Source organism: Zea mays, chromosome 9, assembly GCF_902167145.1.
Source record: "Zea mays cultivar B73 chromosome 9, Zm-B73-REFERENCE-NAM-5.0, whole genome shotgun sequence".
NCBI classification, from domain to species: Eukaryota; Viridiplantae; Streptophyta; class Magnoliopsida; order Poales; family Poaceae; genus Zea; species Zea mays.
Genome location: NC_050104.1, coordinates 133,093,865 through 133,112,593, shown reverse-complemented (window position 1 = coordinate 133,112,593; position 18,729 = coordinate 133,093,865). Strand labels below are relative to the sequence as shown.

Here is an 18,729-nt window from a genome sequence, read left to right as displayed (position 1 = left end):
CCCGGTCGCCCTGCACTCAGTTGTGTTTAGCGCCCAGACTGCCTTCGGTAATAAATCGGTCCATCTGCCTTTTCTTTCATCGAGGAGCATCTTTTTGACAGCTGTGAATATTTTCCCATTGGCACGCTCCACGACCCCGTTGGACTGCGGATGATAGACTGAAGCGAAGGCAAGCTTGGTGCCGATGGAAAAACAAAAATCCTTGAAATCTTGGCTGTCGAACTGCTTGCCGTTGTCAACTGTTAGCTCGGACGGTACTCCGAAGCGGCAAACGATGTTCTGCCAGAAGAATTTTTGGGCAGTCTTTGATGTGATTGTGGAGACAGCCCTCGCTTCAATCCATTTGGTGAAGTATTCGACGGCTACGAAGGCGAACTTAAGGTTCCCCTGAGCGGTGGGCAGGGGCCCGACGATGTCCAGGCCCCAGCGCTGGAGAGGCCATGTATGGGCAATCAGCTTTGTATATTGCGAGGGGTTGCCTGACCGAGGAGAGAATTTCTGGCAGGCTTCGCAGGACCTCGTGACCCGATTTGCGGCGCAGATCATTGCGGGCCAGTAAAACCCTTGTCGGATCACCTTGGCAGCCAGGGCCCTCGGCCCTGCGTGCGAGCCGCACGTGCCACTGTGGACTTCACGTAGGATCTGCATGCCTTCGGTTTCGGTGACGCATTTGAGCATTGGCTGACTGACCCCTTTCTTGTATAATTGGCCCGCAATCAGTGCGAAGTCCCTGCTTCGATGTCTGAGGCGCTTTGCCTCACTGACATCAGTTGGATGATAGTACCCCTGTAGGAACAGGGTTATTGGCGCCCGCCAGTCTTCGGTCATGATTAGGTTGACTATACGGTGGCCCTCGCTATCATTAGTTATTTGGAGCCCTTCGGGGCTCCGGACGGCGGGCGTGCCGATGGTGTGAAAGAACACGTCGGAGGGCAAGGGCTCGCCCCTGGCGGCAGCCTTGGCCAATGCGTCGGCCTCCTCGTTCTTGGCCCTATCCACATGCTGCAGGGTGAATCCCTTGAACTGTCTCTCGAGACTTCGGATAGCCGCGAGGTATTGCATGAGCGCGGGGTCCTTTGCTGCATAATCTTTCTCGATCTGGCCGGCAACTATCTTGGAGTCTGTCTTGATGATACATGTGGTGACTCCGAGGGCCCTTAGCTTGCGGAGGCCGAGGATAACCGCTTCATACTCTGCGATGTTGTTTGTGCATCTGTCGGACTCCAGAGCAAAGCTGAGGCGTGCTGCATATCTGTGTTTGACTCCGGTTGGTGAGGTGACAATTGCAGCGACGCCTGCCCCCGCATGGCACCATGCGCCGTCGCAATGGATGGTCCAGACCTTTTCTGTGGACGGGTCCGGCTGTGCTACTGGCCCAGTCCAGTCGACGACGAAGTCTGCCAGGACTTGCGACTTGATGGCTGTCCTGGGCTCGAAGCTGATGTGGTAGCCGGAGAGTTCGGCTGCCCACTTGGCAATCCTCACCGATGCCTCCGGGTTTCTGAATAGTTCGCCAAGCCCCCTGTCAGAGGTGACTCGGACCTTGAATGCTTCAAAGTAATGGCGCAATTTGCGCGAGGACATAACAACTGCGTAGGCGATCTTCTCCAGCTCTGTCATGTTGCATTTGGACGGTGTCAGGACTTCGGAGACATAGTAAATAGGGCACTGTCTGACTGTGCCTTCAACAGTCTGCTCCTGTACTAGTGCTGCGCTGACCGCGTGCGGCGAAGCCGCGACATAGAGCAATAGGGGGAGCGAGGAGTCGGGGCTTGTGAGGATGGCCAGCTCCGATAAGTACTGTTTTAATGAGGCGAAGGCCGCTGCTTGCTCCGGCCCCCAGGCGAAGTCTTTCGCACCGCGAAGTGTTTTGAGGAAGGGGAGACTTCGCTCGGCGGACCTGGAGATGAATCTGTTGAGAGCGGCCAATCTGCCTGTCAGACGCTGGACGTCCCTGACGGACTGCGGAGGCGACATGTCGACGATGGCCTGGATCTTGGTTGGGTTGGCCTCGATGCCGCGGTGTGACACCAGGTAACCCAATATCTTGCCCTGGCGAACACCGAAGACGCACTTTTCCGGGTTCAGGCGGAGTCGTGCATCTCGCATGTTCGCGAATGTCTCGGCGAGGTCGGCGAGATGGTCCTCCTTATTCTTGCTGGCGACGACGATGTCGTCCACATATGTAAATATGTTTCTGCCGACCTGCCCTTCGAGTACTGTTTTGGTGAGTCTGGAGAAGGTGGACCCCGCATTCTTGAGTCCCTCTGGCATCCTGATGAAGCAATAAGTGCCGAAGGGTGTTATAAAGCTGGTGCTAGCCTTGTCTTCCTCCTTCATGTATATCTGGTGATAACCGGAGAAGCAGTCGAGGAGTGACATGACCTCGCATCCGGCCGTGCTATCGACTATTTTGTCGATCCGCGGCAACGGGAAATTGTCCTTCGGGCAGGCCTTATTGAGACTGGTGAAGTCTATGCACATTCGCCATTTCCCGCTTTTTTTCTGCACCATTACGACATTGGAGAGCCACGTGGGGTAAGCCACTGGCTCGATGAATTTAGCTTCTAGGAGGCGGTGCACTTCCGCCTTGGCGGCCTCTGTCTTTTCGTCGGACATTTTGCGGAGCCTTTGCTTTTTTGGTCGCACCGAAGGGTCAATTCCCAAGCTGTGCTCAATTATGGATCGGCTGACTCCGACCAGGTCTAGGGCGGACCAAGCGAAGACATCTTTATTTTTGGCCAGGCAGCAGAGAAGCCTTTCTTCTTCATGTGACGTAAGGTCTTCGCTGATAGTGACTGTCTGCTTGGGCGTGGCCTGATCAAGGGGAACAGTCCTGGTTCCATCTTGGCTCTGCAACTGTGCCTTCTCGTGCTGCTTGTCGGCTGGGCTGGCGGGCGCGGGGACCTCGCGCTGGGCCGTGAGACAGTGTACGTTCCTCTGACCAGGCACGAAGTCCCGCTCTATGTTGTGCGCCGTCTGCTGGTTGCCGTAGATCGTGATAGCGCCTAGCGGACCTGGTATCTTCATACATAGGTACAGTCCGTGGATGGCGGCTTCGAACTTATTGATTGAGCCCCGGCCCATGATGGCGTTGTACGGATATACCATGTCGACAATGTCGAAGGTTACTTGCTCACTTCGGGCATTGGGTGCTACACCGAAGGAGAGGGGAAGCTCTATTTTGCCAACGGGGAAGGTGCCTTTGCCGCCGAAGCCATACAACGGATTGTCCGAAGGCTTGAGCAGGCTGTGGCTTATACCCATGCGGTCGAAGGCGTGGAGGAAGATGATGTCCGCCTGACTGCCGTTGTCGACTAGGACTTTGTGCAAGTCCCAGCCTGCCACGCTGCAATTGATGACCATAGCGTCGATGTGGGGGGCGCTGCGCAGGTCGACGTCTCGTGCATCGAAGGTTAGCGGTATGTGGGACCACTTCGTCTGCACGACTGGGCCGGTGACCGCGACATGGTTGATGCTGCGGTAGTGGTCCCGCTTCTACCGCTTGGTGTCGAAGTCAGTGCTGGACCCCCCTGTTATCATGTGAATGACTCCGCGATATGGTTGATCGGCGAAGTCTTCCTGCTTTGGGGCATGGGGGATGTTTTGGTGTTGCTGGTGTGGTGGTGGGGGTGGAGGAGGTACGATTTGTACTTCCTGATGGTGTTGGTAAGCATGGTGCGGTGGATGCGGAGCGGGAGCGTGGATATATGGTGGAGGGGGTGGCTGGTAATTATGCGCGACAATTCTGGGATTGTCGGCTGGCTGCGCCCGCGCCATTCTGTCTCTGGTGGCCTTCGTTTCGGGGCAGTCTTTGGTTTGGTGGGCGCAGTCTTCGCCGTGGAAAAGGCAGTAGAACCGGCGCGGCGGCTGCGCGCGCCCTCGGCCCCTGCCACGAGTTCCGTTTCCGCGGCCTTGGGGGGATATTCCTGGCGACGAGGGGGGTCAGCAGCAGGCTGCTGGTTTGCGATGTTGTGCACTTGCTGTTGACCGCGGCCATCTCGACCGGAGTCTGGTTGTGGAGTCCTCGTCCATGTGCGGCTGGACTGCGGGGCATCCTTGGGCTTCCGCTGTGACTCAACTTTGCGCTGGTGGAGCTCTTCGGATTTGGCATATTTTTCAAAGAGCTGATATAGCTCCTGAAGGTTCTTGGGTGGATCTCTGATACAGTGGCTGTAGAGGACACCGGCCCGAAGGCCACTGATGGCGTAGTGGATAGCGATCTGATCATCGACGGAGGGCAGCTGTGACTTGAGTGTTAGGAATTTGCGGTAATACTCCCGCAGAGTCTCCTTTTCCAGCTGTTTGCAGAGCGAGAGCTCGGCCAAAGCGTCGGTGTCTGGACGGTACCCTTGGAAGTTGAGAAGGAACTTGTCCCGGAGACTTCTCCATGAATCAATGGACAGCGGAGGCAATCTGGTGAACCAGGTGAGTGCTGGGCCCTCTAGGGCGATGATGAAAGACTTCGCCATTGTGGCGTCGTCCCCTCCGGCGGATGCAACGGCGACTTGATAACTCATTATGTATTGCGTCGGATCGGTGCTGCCGTTGTACTTGGGATATGCCCCTGCTCGGAAGTTAGCTGGCCAAGGCGTCACTTGCAGGTGTGGCGCCAGGGGACTGCGCTCGTCGAGGTAGTTGACCCCTTGGAATGGCGCGCCGTGCTGGAAGGCGTAGTCATGTTGGGGGAAGCGCGGGTTCTCCGGCTGCGCCCGGTGTTGCAGGGGTGGGCCATGCTGCAGGCCGAGGTGGCCTTCGCGCGTGTCCTCCGGTTGCGCGCGCTGCTGGAGGGGTGGCTCTTGCTGTAGACCGAGGTGGCCTTCGTGCTGCATCAGCGCGATCTCGCGCTCGAGGTCTTGGGCCTTCTGCTCCTCGTCGCGTATCATCTGCCGCACCTTGGCTAGTGCGGACACACGTTGGCGCTTGGCTTCCAGTATCTCTTTCTGCCTCTGGAGATTGCGGTTCTTGAGGCGCAGGGCGCGCAACTGTAACTGTTCTTCTGTTGAGACGCCGAGGACCTCGCCGTCCTCGGTGAGATCCGCGCCCTGCACTGGGGCGAAGCCTGGGGGCGGCTGCGATTGTTGAGAGCACCTAGAGGGGGGGTGAATAGGTGATCCTGAATAACTTCAAAACTTAAGCCACAAAAACTTGTTAAGTGTTAGCACAATTATGGCCAAGTGGCTAGAGAGGAGTCAAAACACAATAACCACAAGAAATCAATCACAGAGATGACACGGTGGTTATCCCGTGGTTCGGCCAAGTACAAAACTTGCCTACTTCCACGTTGTGGCGTCCCAACGGACGAGAGTTGCACTCAACTCCTCTCAAGTGATCCAATGATCAACTTGAATACCACGGTGTTCTTGCTTTTCTTTTCTCAATCCCGCTTGCGAGGAATCTCCACAATTTGGAGCCTCTCGCCCTTACAAAAGATGTTCACAGAGAATCACGGAGCAAGGGAGGGAATGAGCGACGCACACAAGACTTCAAAAGATCAGAGCAACACGCACACAAGCAGCAATAAGAGCTCGCAACACAACTCAAAGAGTACACAACTCCACAAGAGCTCTATATGCTATCACAATGAATCGAATGCGCTAGATCAATGTCTTGGTGCTTAGAAAGGTTGTAGGAATGCTTGGTGTTCTCCTCCATGCGCCTAGGGGTCCCTTTTATAGCCCCAGGGCAGCTAGGAGCCGTTGAGAACAAATCCAGAAGGCTATCCTTGCCTTCTGTCGTCGGGCGCACCGGACAGTCCGGTGCACACCGGACACTGTCCGGTGCCCGATTTCTTTCCTTAACAGGCACAGCCGACCGTTGCCGACCGTTGCAGATCTGGCGCACCGGACAGTCCGGTGCACACCGGACAGTCCGGTGCTTCCTTCCGACCGTTGGCTCGGCCACGTGTCGCGCGCCGATCGCGCGGCCGACCGTTGGCCCGGCCGACAGTTGGCTCACCGGACAGTCCGGTGCACACCGGACAGTCCGGTGAATTTTAGCCGAAGTCGCCGGAGAAAAATCCGAGAGCAGCCTCTTCGGCCGAGGCAGCCTGGCGCACCGGACACTGTCCGGTCCGGTGCACCACCGGACAGTCCGGTGCCCCAGACCGAAACAGCATCTTGGCTGTACACAGCCAAGTCTTCTCTTCTTCTTTCTGTTTCTAACACTTAGAAAAGATATTAGTACACAAAACCAATGTACTAAGGCTTAGAAACATACCTTAACTTGTGATTTGCACTTTGTTCATCCATGGGCATATTTTCACATTTAAGCACTTGTGTTTGCATTCAATCACCAAAATACTTAGAAATGGCCCAAGGGCACATTTCCCTTTCAATCTCCCCCTTTTTGGTGATTTATGCCAACACAACATAAAGCAACTAGGACAAGTGCAAAATCACTTCAAATAAAAACTCAAATTGGTTTTGATTCAATTTTGGCATATATGGATCATCCTTTGCCACCACTTGGTTTGTTTTTGCAAATTAAACTCAAATCTCTATCTCTAAGTCAAACACACATGTTGACGCATAAAGAGAGTCATTCCAAAAGAGATTGATCAAATATTTCAAAAACTCCCCCTTTTTCCCATAATCACTACTTCTCCCCACAAGAAGCCAACTTTTCACAAAAGAGACAATAAGAGAGTTTTGACAAAACAAAAACTTTATTCTACTATTTTCAAAATCTCTCAAGTGGTAGCTGATCCATTTATCACTTTGGCCTTTATTTTCTCCCCCTTTGGCATCAAGCACCAAAACGGGATCAATCTTGGCCCTTCAACCCCATTGCCTCACCAAAATCTTCAATTAAGAGCAAATGGCAATAAGAATTCATGAGACCCTCTCATCGGAGTGCAGTGGAAGTCTTTCATGGTCCAAGTCCACCTTTTCCCTTTCAATCCTCCTTTGAGACTAAATCATCAAACTCAAACACATGGTTAGTCTCAAAGGGTCAAGTTGTAACACATCTCCCCCTTAACATGTGCATCACTTTGCAACGGACTTGTGAGGTCCAGGGAGTGTTTGTACAACTTGAGCACCACAATAAGCAACAAAATGCAAAAAGGAACATGATCAAAAGCGTAAATACATGTATGCTACAATTCAATCCAGGTTCCGCGAATCTAAGACATTTAGCTCACTACGCAACCTGCAAAAGGTCTTCTCATCTAGAGGCTTAGTGAAGATATCGGCTAGCTGGTTCTCGGTGCTAACATGAAACACTTCGATATCTCCCTTTTGCTGGTGGTCTCTCAAAAAGTGATGCCGGATGTCTATGTGCTTTGTGCGGCTGTGCTCAACAGGATTCTCCGCCATGCGGATAGCACTCTCATTATCACATAGGAGTGGGACTTTGCTCAGATTGTAGCCAAAGTCCCGGAGAGTTTGCCTCATCCAAAGTAGTTGCGCGCAACACTGTCCTGCGGCAACATACTCGGCCTCAGCGGTGGATAGGGCAACGGATGTTTGTTTCTTAGAGTTCCATGACACCAGGGACCTTCCTAAGAATTGGCACGTCCCCGATGTACTCTTCCTATCGACCTTACATCCAGCATAGTCGGAGTCTGAGTATCCAACCAAGTCAAAGGTAGACCCCTTTGGATACCAGAGCCCGAAGCAAGGCGTAGCAACCAAATATCTAAGAATCCGCTTCACCGCCACTAAGTGACATTCCTTAGGATCGGATTGAAATCTAGCACACATGCATACGCTAAGCATAATATCCGGTCTACTAGCACATAAATAAAGTAATGACCCTATCATTGACCGATATGCTTTTTGATCAACGGACTTACCTCCTTTGTTGAGGTCGGTGTGTCCGTCGGTCCCCATCGGAGTCTTTGCGGGCTTGGCGTCCTTCATCCCAAACCGCTTTAGCAGATCTTGCGTGTACTTCGTTTGGGAGATGAAGGTGCCGTCCTTGAGTTGCTTCACTTGGAACCCAAGGAAGTAGTTCAACTCGCCCATCATCGACATCTCGAATTTTTGCGTCATCACCCTGCTAAACTCTTCACAAGACTTTTGGTTAGTAGAACCAAATATTATGTCATCGACATAAATTTGGCACACGAACAAATCACCATCACATGTCTTAGTGAAAAGAGTTGGATCGGCTTTCCCAACCTTGAAAGCATTAGCAATTAAGAAATCTCTAAGGCATTCATACCATGCTCTTGGGGCTTGCTTAAGTCCATAGAGCGCCTTAGAGAGCTTACACACGTGGTCGGGGTACCGTTCATCCTCGAAGCCAGGGGGTTGCTCCACGTACACCTCCTCCTTGATTGGCCCGTTGAGGAAAGCGCTCTTCACATCCATTTGGTACAACCTGAAAGAATGGTGAGCGGCATATGCTAGCAAGATTCGAATTGACTCTAGCCTAGCCACAGGAGCAAAAGTCTCCTCAAAATCCAAACCTGCGACTTGGGCATAACCTTTTGCCACAAGTCGAGCCTTGTTTCTCGTCATCACCCCGTGCTCGTCCTGTTTGTTGCGGAACACCCACTTGGTTCCCACAACATTTTGCTTCGGACGAGGCACCAGCGTCCAAACTTCATTTCTCTTGAAGTTGTTGAGCTCCTCCTGCATGGCCAACACCCAGTCCGGATCTAGCAAGGCCTCCTCTACCCTGAAAGGCTCAATAGAGGAGACAAAAGAGTAATGCTCACAAAAATTAACTAATCGAGAACGAGTAGTTACTCCCTTGCTGATGTCACCCAGAATTTGGTCGACGGGATGATCCCTTTGAATCATTGCTCGAACTTGGGTTGGAGGTGCCGGTTGCGCTTTTTCCTCCATCACATGATCATCTTGTGCTCCCCCTTGATCACCCGCCTCCACTTGAGGTACCTGTTCGTCATCTTGGGTTGGGGGATGCACTATGGTTGAGGAAGAAGGCTGATCTTGCTCCAAGTGTTCCTGTGGTCGCACATCACCAATCGCCATGGTGCGCATAGCGGCCGTTGGAACATCTTCTTCATCTACATCATCACAATCAACAACTTGCTCTCTTGGAGAGCCATTAGTCTCATCAAATACAACGTCGCTAGAGACTTCAACCAAACCCGATGATTTGTTGAAGACTCTATACGCCTTTGTATTTGAGTCATAACCTAACAAAAACCCTTCTACAGCTTTGGGAGCAAACTTAGAATTTCTACCCTTCTTCACTAGAATGTAGCACTTGCTCCCAAATACACGAAAGTAAGATACATTGGGTTTGTTACCGGTTAGTAGCTCATACGACGTCTTCTTGAGGAGGCGATGAAGGTAGACCCTGTTGATGGCGTGGCAAGCCGTGTTCACGGCTTCCGACCAAAAACGCTCGGGGGTCTTGAACTCTCCAAGCATAGTCCTCGCCATGTCGATGAGCGTCCTGTTCTTCCTCTCTACCACACCATTTTGCTGTGGTGTGTAGGGAGCGGAGAACTCATGCTTGATCCCTTCTTCTTCAAGGAATTCCTCCACTTGAAGATTCTTGAACTCGGACTCGTTGTCGCTCCTTATCTTCTTCACTTTGAGCTCAAACTCATTTTGAGATCTCCTGAGGAAGCGTTTGAGGGTCCCTTGGGTTTCGGACTTTTCCTGCAAAAAGAACACCCAAGTGAAGCGGGAAAAGTCATCAACAATAACTAAACCATACTTACTTCCTCCTATGCTCAGATAGGCGACGGGTCCAAAAAGGTCCATATGCAGCATCTCCAAGGGTCTTGATGTCGTCATCACATTTTTGGTGTGATGAGAGCCTCCCACCTGTTTCCCTGCTTGACAAGCTGCACAAGGTCTATCTTTTTCGAATTGAACATTAGTTAGACCTATCACGTGTTCTCCCTTTAGAAGCTTGTGAAGGTTCTTCATCCCCACATGTGCTAAGCGGCGATGCCACAGCCAGCCCATGCTAGTCTTAGCTATTAAGCATGCATCTAGACCGGCCTCTTCTTTTGCAAAATCAACTAAATAAAGTTTGCCGTCTAATACACCCTTAAAAGCTAGTGAACCATCACTTCTTCTAAAGACAGACACATCTACATTTGTAAATAGACAGTTATACCCCATGTTGCATAATTGACTAACAGATAGCAAATTATAACCAAGAGACTCTACTAAAAACACATTAGATATAGAGTGCTCATTAGAAATTGCAATTTTACCTAGCCCTTTTACCTTGCCTTGATTCCCATCACCGAATATAATTGAATCTTGGGAATCCTTATTCTTGACGTAGGAGGTGAACATCTTCTTCTCCCCCGTCATATGGTTTGTGCATCCGCTGTCTATAATCCAGCTTGAACCCCCGGATGCATAAACCTGCAAGGCAAATTTAGGCTTGGGACTTAGGTACCCAACTCATGTTGGGTCCTACAAGGTTAGTGCAAATATCCTTAGGGACCCAAATGCAAGTTTTGTCTCCCTTGCATTTTGCCCCTATCTTCCTAGCAACAATTTTCTTATCCTTTCTATAAATAGCAAAGGAAGCATTTAAAGCACAATAAATTGTAGAAGATTCATTTACTACTTTCCTAGGAGCACTATGAGCATCATTTCTCCTAGGCATTTGATGAACAACATTTCTTCTAAGCACATTTCTACCAGGCATAACATGAGAACTAGAAGCAGTCATAGCATAAGAGTCATAAGCATGTGAACCAAAAACATCATGACCTTTAAAAGCATTTCTAGAATATCTCCTATCATGATATAAAAAGGCATGGTTCTTTTTAGCACTAGTAGCCATAGGAGCCTTCCCTTTCTCCTTAGTGGGAATGGGAGTCTTATGGCTTGTTAAGTTCTTGACTTCCCTCTTGAAGCCAAGTCCATCCTTAATTGAGGGGTGTCTACCAATAGTGTAGGCATCCCTTGCAAATTTTAGTTTATCAAATTCACTTTTGCTAGTCTTAAGTTGGGCATTAAGACTAGCCACTTCATTATTTAACTTTGCAATAGAAGCTATGTGTTCACTACAAGCATCAATATCAAAGTCTTTACATCTATTGCAAATAACAACAGTTTCACCACAGGAGTTGGATTTATTTGCTTCTACGAGTTTAGCATTTAAATCATCATTTATGCTCTTTAAGTTAGAAATAGAATCATGGCATGATGACACTTCACAAGCAAGCATTTCATTCCTCTTAATTTCTAATGCAAGGGATTTTTGAGCCTCTACAAACTTATCATGTTCTTCATACAACAAATCCTCTTGCTTTTCTAAAAGTATATTCTTTTCATTCAAGGCATCAATTAATTCATTAATTTTGTCTATCTTAGATCTATCTAAGCCCTTGAATAAACATGAATAATCTACTTCATCCTCACTAGATTCATCATCACTAGAAGAATCATAAGTATTAGCATTACGAGTGATTACCTTCTTTTCCCTTGCCATGAGGCAAGTGTGATGTTCGTTGGGAAAGAGGGATGACTTGTTGAAGGCGGTGGCGGCGAGTCCTTCGTTGTCGGAGTCGGACGAGGAGCAATCCGAATCCCACTCCTTTCCAATATGAGCCTCGCCCTTTGCCTTCTTGTAATTCTTCTTCTTTTCCCATTTTCCACTCTTCTTTTCCTGGTCACTATCATTATCGGGACAATTAGCGATAAAGTGACCAATCTTACCACACTTGAAGCATGAGCGCTTCCCCTTCGTCTTGGTCTTGTTGGGATGCTCCTTGCGACCCCTTAACGCCGTCTTGAAGCGCTTAATGATGAGAGCCATTTCTTCATCATTAAGCCCGGCCGCCTCAATTTGCGCCACCTTGCTTGGTAGTGCCTCCTTGCTTCTCGATGCCTTGAGAGCAATGGGTTGAGGCTCGTGGATTGGACCGTTCAACGCGTCATCGACGTACCTTGCCTCCTTGATCATCATTCGCCCGCTCACGAATTTTCCAAGTACTTCCTCGGGCGTCATCATCGTGTACCTGGGATTCTCACGAATATTGTTCACGAGATGAGGATCAAGAACGGTAAAGGACCTGAGTAGTAGGCGGACGACGTCGTGGTCCGTCCAACGCGTGCTTCCGTAGCTCCTTATTTTGTTGATAAGGGTCTTGAGCCGGTTGTAAGTTTGAGTTGGCTCCTCTCCCCTTATCATGGCGAATCGTCCAAGCTCGCCCTCCACCAACTCCATCTTGGTGAGCATGGTGATGTCGTTCCCCTCGTGAGAGATCTTGAGGGTGTCCCATATCTGCTTGGCATTGTCCAAGCCGCTCACCTTATTGTACTCTTCCCTGCACAAAGATGCTAAGAGAACAGTAGTAGCTTGTGCATTTCTATGAATTTGTTCATTTATAAGCATAGGACTATCCGAGCTATCAAATTTCATTCCATTCTCCACAATCTCCCATATGCTTGGATGGAGAGAGAATAAGTGACTACGCATTTTGTTACTCCAAAATCCGTAGTCCTCCCCATCAAAGTGTGGGGGTTTGCCAAGAGGAATGGAAAGCAAATGCGAATTCGAACTATGTTGAATACGAGAATAATCAAATGAAAAGTTCGAATTGACCGTCTTTTTGTAGTCGTTGTCACCATCCTTTTGGGAAGAAGTAGATTCATCACTATCGTCGTAGTAGATGATCTCCTTGATGCGCCTTGTCTTCTTCTTCTTCCCATCTTTGCGCCTGTGGCCCGAGCCCGAGTCGTTGGACTTGTCATCCCTTGGCTCGTTGACGAAGGACTCCTTCTCCTTGTCGTTGATCACAATTCCCTTCCCCTTAGGATCCATCTCTTCGGGCGGTTAGTCCCTTTCTTGAAGAGAACGGCTTTGATACCAATTGAGAGCACCTAGAGGGGGGGTGAATAGGTGATCCTGAATAACTTCAAAACTTAAGCCACAAAAACTTGTTAAGTGTTAGCACAATTATGGCCAAGTGGCTAGAGAGGAGTCAAAACACAATAACCACAAGAAATCAATCACAGAGATGACACGGTGGTTATCCCGTGGTTCGGCCAAGTACAAAACTTGCCTACTTCCACGTTGTGGCGTCCCAACGGACGAGAGTTGCACTCAACTCCTCTCAAGTGATCCAATGATCAACTTGAATACCACGGTGTTCTTGCTTTTCTTTTCTCAATCCCGCTTGCGAGGAATCTCCACAATTTGGAGCCTCTCGCCCTTACAAAAGATGTTCACAGAGAATCACGGAGCAAGGGAGGGAATGAGCGACGCACACAAGACTTCAAAAGATCAGAGCAACACGCACACAAGCAGCAATAAGAGCTCGCAACACAACTCAAAGAGTACACAACTCCACAAGAGCTCTATATGCTATCACAATGAATCGAATGCGCTAGATCAATGTCTTGGTGCTTAGAAAGGTTGTAGGAATGCTTGGTGTTCTCCTCCATGCGCCTAGGGGTCCCTTTTATAGCCCCAGGGCAGCTAGGAGCCGTTGAGAACAAATCCAGAAGGCTATCCTTGCCTTCTGTCGTCGGGCGCACCGGACAGTCCGGTGCACACCGGACACTGTCCGGTGCCCGATTTCTTTCCTTAACAGGCACAGCCGACCGTTGCCGACCGTTGCAGATCTGGCGCACCGGACAGTCCGGTGTACACCGGACAGTCCGGTGCTTCCTTCCGACCGTTGGCTCGGCCACGTGTCGCGCGCCGATCGCGCGGCCGACCGTTGGCCCGGCCGACAGTTGGCTCACCGGACAGTCCGGTGCACACCGGACAGTCCGGTGAATTTTAGCCGAAGTCGCCGGAGAAAAATCCGAGAGCAGCATCTTCGGCCGAGGCAGCCTGGCGCACCGGACACTGTCCGGTCCGGTGCACCACCGGACAGTCCGGTGCCCCAGACCGAAACAGCATCTTGGCTGTACACAGCCAAGTCTTCTCTTCTTCTTTCTGTTTCTAACACTTAGAAAAGATATTAGTACACAAAACCAATGTACTAAGGCTTAGAAACATACCTTAACTTGTGATTTGCACTTTGTTCATCCATGGGCATATTTTCACATTTAAGCACTTGTGTTTGCATTCAATCACCAAAATACTTAGAAATGGCCCAAGGGCACATTTCCCTTTCAATTGTCCTTCGGGCCCGCAGGTGCGGAAGGTGTCGTCTTCGCAGGTGCGGGGAATGTTGTCTTCGGTGGGCTCTTGGTGGGTGGATTGGGTGAGGGCAAGGGCCTTATCCTTTCTTGCGGCCAGCAGTGCTGCCTTCGCAGCCTCGTCAGCCTTCGGGTTAGCTCTCTTGGGTGCCATCGCGGGTGGTCTTGTCGTAGCACGAACGGTGGGCGCCAAATGTTGGAACTTGCTCTCAGCAGCAAGGAAGCCAACAAGGGTGAACAGTGGTGACAACAGGGTTACGTGCACGGGGGCAATAGCTCTGTTGATCTAGCCTCTCACGGGCACTGTGCGGGGGTATTTATAGGTATCTGAGTGCCCAGCGCCTTGTGTTAAGGACGCATGTGCCCTCAGACACCTAGTTTATCCCCAGAATATTCCCATAAAGCGGGGTTACAAGCCGTAATTACAAGAATGCCTTTACAAACTAGGCCCGTAACACAAAGGCGGCCACGCGGGGCCCGTTACAATGGGCCAGATCACACGTGGGCCTCAGAGCAGGACGAGGCCGTGCTACGGGGAGACGTCACCGCATGCCTTCGTCTGGTGCTGAATGAAGCGAAGGGTGTTCCTGCCCGTTTTGTCTTCGTCAAACCAGCGACTGCAGCGAGAGACGACGAGCGAAGGGTGGCGTCTTTGCCTTCGCCCCAACACTTGGTTGAGACTTGATTGGGCACTTCGTCTCGTTGGGTTGCTCGACAAAGACTTGGTCGGGCACTCTGCCTCGCTTGGTTGCTCTCGATGGAGACTTAGTCGGGTGCCCCGCCTCGCTGGTTTGCTCGGCACAGGCTTGGTTGGTAGTTGGGTCGTTTTAGAGGGCATGGGCGTACTTTGGGCAGCCGGTTTCTGGGTAGCCTGCATTTTCATATTAAATGAGGTTATATACAACCTTAAGAAATGTACAACCTCATTTAATATAGGGTCTCTTGAGTGATCAGGCTTTATTGCAAAAAATACAAGAGACAGACTTTTCGTGAAGAACCCGTCTCTATACGATTCTCCGTACATATTCTATTGACTCTGTATTGTATCATACCGTCTCTTAATTATATTTTTATGCTCGCAAAACCGATTCATAATATCAGGGTTAACATGGTCTTATATACTCGTTTTCAGTGGAGGCCAGCCGCCGGAAAAGGGATCCGGCCTCTCCCCGACGATGGCATGGCTAACTAGGTACTCATGTTACTTATGGCAACCTAGCTGTGCGTGTGTATAATTGTATAGTCGATTGTGTGCAAGTAAGAGAGTGAGGATAGATCGGTGGGCAAGAAGCTGTATCAGTGGTAAATAGAGCATGCAGAAAAGAAAAAAAGCCACCGACCGACCCGTCCATGTCGCCGAGGCCGGCACTAGGAGTGCAAGCAAACCAAGCAAACGTCCGCACCCCACGGGAACACATCGATGATCCTTGGAAGCAACCACCATGCCTTCGTCCATTCCTATCCTTCGCGCGCTCGCGGCTCGCCCGTCCAGACGACACGATCACACGACACGATGCATGCGCTACTCTGCTGCTGCCACGGACGGGCAGCAAGTAGGCAAGCACGTATCGGCCGGGCCCTATATATAAATCGCGTTGCAACGCCAAGTAGGCATCGACGACGACAAACAGCAAGAGCAAGCAAGAGAGGACGACATGGCGGCGCCACGGAGCCTGGCGGACCGCGCGCTGCGCGGCGTGGCGGACCTGATAAAGCTGCTCCCGAGCGGCACGGTGTTCCTGTTCCAGTTCCTGAGCCCGCTGGCGAGCAACAACGGGCACTGCGCCACGCTGAACAAGGCGCTGAGCGGGGCGCTGGTGGCGCTGTGCGGCGCCTCCTGCGCCTTCTCCTGCTTCACCGACAGCTACGTGGGCGCGGACGGGCGCGTGTACTACGGCGTGGTGACGCGGCGGGGCCTGCGCACCTTCACGCCCGACCCGGACGCCGCCGCCCGGGACCTGTCGGCGTACCGCCTCCGCGCCGGCGACTTCGCGCACGCCGCGCTCTCGCTGCTCGTCTTCGCCACCCTCGCGCTCCTCGACGCCGACACCGTCGCCTGCCTCTACCCGGCGCTGGAGCTCGCCGAGCCCACCATGATGGCCGTGCTCCCGCCCGTCGTCGGCGCCGTCGCGGGCTACGTCTTCATGGTGTTCCCCAACAACCGGCACGGCGTCGGGTACCAGCCCACGCCCGCCACCGAGGACTTCCAGCACAAATACTAGCCAGCCGGTTCGTCGTCGTTGCAGAGTACTGTACTGCGCGTGTGTCTTTGATTGTCTGTCTGTCTGATTCATTCATTTGCTTGGTGGTGTGGGGGTGCCGTCTTTGTACGTCGTCTCTGCTTGTTCATTCGGGCTTTCATTAACTTACGGAATCAGGTCTGTAATAATTAATCTGTGTATATTCTTCCCGACTGCAATGCATGCATCCTCAAACACACAATTCCTATCTGAAACTGCGGCGGACGACTCCTTTGATAGTCACCCTCACCACACACATCTCCTCCCTATACTTACACTTACAATTACAAAAAAGAAAAAAAAAGAAGAGGAAAGTGAAATGTTGTTTCCAATGCAAGCCGGAATGACGTCAATGCCTTGGCGTGGTGCGTGGTCCGCTCATGTGTCGCTGATCAATCGCATCAGTCCTAGTCGTCTTCCTTCCTGATGATCACCCAGACGGCGTAGATGACGCCCGGCAGGTAGCCGAAGAAGCACAGGAGGAGGCAGATCCAGAACTCTATCTGCACATATACAGCAAGGGGCATGCATTCATCAGTACCATCGACGGCGTGAATCCCGCCCTCTCCGGCGTGTCGTTCTTCCTACGCGCGACGGCGGATGGACGGACGGACGAACGTAACATTAACATATATATGACCTTGAGGCCGTGCTTGAGGAAGACGCCGAGCGGCGGGAGGATGATGGCGAGGACGAGGCGGACGAGCGTCACCATGTTGTCTGCCATCTCTGCCTGCTACTGGTGCTATGGATCGGAGGAGGAGGTCGCCGCAGTCGGCGCCGGAGATCCTTGTGCTGGGCGTGGCGTGTGTGTGGAGGAACCAAGGGTCGAGGAGGGCTGAGGCACGCACGGACAAAGCTGGGACCCCCATTCCGATTCCGGGGACCGCCTTTGGTGTTTTTGTGTTGCCTTTTCGTCTGTGTTTTGATCGGATGGGGCTGAGCGAGGCGGCCAGCCACGTAACACGTATATATACAAGTCATTATGCACGGACAAAATTAGTATTATACTCCCTCCGTTTCTTTTTATTAGTCGCTGGATAGTGCAAAATTGCACTATCCAGCGACTAATAAAAAGAAACGGAGGGAGTATCATATATTAATGTGTTTATGGTCTCTTTGATCTGTTATATTCTACGTTGGAAGGGGCAAGGGCATTTGTGTCCTATTTAACTGTGACTTAACGGATGTGGTGAGCCTCAAAAGAATGCAATATTTTAATGGTATACAGCAAAGAAGGGATCTTTTAATGGTACATTGCCAAACATGTGTTCTTTTAATGGTACACAGCCAATTCTCCCTAACAAGAGATAACGAGGGATTTTTCCCAAAAGATTTGTAAGCGTGAATAAATTAACGAATGTTGTCAGGGTTTCACGCTCTTTTTCCTGCTTCATTCTTGTTAGCGTTCGTCCTATCGAGGCATGTATCTGCGACTCCAGGACCCTTGATTGCACTGGTGACCATCGTCGTAGCCTTCAAGGCGTAAGCATTCGCAGTCTCAATTAGCTTCCTCAAGGGGGCCTTCTACTTGTGTCACCTGCTCCATAGGTCTATTCTAACAAAGGCATGATGTGGTGACGCGTTTCGCTGAGCACCCTTCCAATGTGAAGTAAGCACTACTACAGTAAACCTCTATATAGGCGGTCCAGTTAGCCTCTACACAGGCGGTTCCATGAACCGCTTGTGGTGCACCGCCTGTGATGTAAAACAACATCACAGACGGTCAATCAAAAACCGCTTGTGATAGACACACATCACAGGCGGTTTCTAATCCTAGCCGCTTGTGTTAGACACACATCACAGGCGGTTTCTAATCCTAGCCGCTTGTGTTAGACACATACCACAGGCGGTTTTAAATATAGGTCCGACTGTATTTCAATATACAGATTCCAGATTCATATACAGAATTAATATACAAATGATATACATAACAAATCAATATACAGAATCTAGATTCATACATCAGATTCATACACATCACATAACACATTCACAGAACGATAACAGTACTAGTATTAGCACCAAACCACAATGATACACATCTCAAGTTCCATATACAACTCAACAACTCAACATCTCAAGTTCCATATACAACTGAACATCTCAAGTTCCAAACTAAAGATCTAAACACTGTGTGATATCGTGTACAAACTTTGTTCTGGGAAGTGTTGCAAATTTTCATTTGTATTGTAGAATAGCCCTTGTTGATGAAGAACTTCACAGTGCATAAAGTAAAGCAAGTCTTTTACAACCTTAGCCACGCCGACGAAAACCATATCTCTTTATAACCATTCAACATTGATCTTGGATTTAGGAACCTGCAATGAAAGCAAAAAGCAAGCAGTGCTAAGAGTAATGTGATAAGCAACAATATAACATAAAAATTGCAACATAGACAATGATAGCAAACTTACATCCTCACAATTGACCATGTAATG

The 18,729-nt window shown here is 50.4% G+C and overlaps 2 protein-coding genes across 2 annotated transcripts; one reads left to right on the top strand and one right to left on the bottom strand.

Annotated features, from left to right (window-relative positions):
• The first annotated feature begins 15,661 nt into the window (after nt 1-15,661).
• Nucleotides 15,662-16,437, top strand: LOC100276273 (uncharacterized). Its single transcript, NM_001150103.2, has one exon. It carries the CDS (start codon nt 15,704-15,706, stop codon nt 16,268-16,270), a length of 567 nt encoding a protein of 188 aa, NP_001143575.2. The 5' UTR covers nt 15,662-15,703; the 3' UTR covers nt 16,271-16,437.
• Nucleotides 16,388-17,239, bottom strand: LOC109942407 (hydrophobic protein LTI6A). The gene is made up of 2 exons (XM_020544370.3): nt 16,929-17,239; nt 16,388-16,791 (listed from the first exon to the last, which is right to left on the bottom strand). Exons 1-2 carry the CDS (start codon nt 17,013-17,015, stop codon nt 16,696-16,698), a joined length of 183 nt encoding a protein of 60 aa, XP_020399959.1. The 5' UTR covers nt 17,016-17,239; the 3' UTR covers nt 16,388-16,695.
• Nucleotides 17,240-18,729: the final 1,490 nt, after the last annotated feature.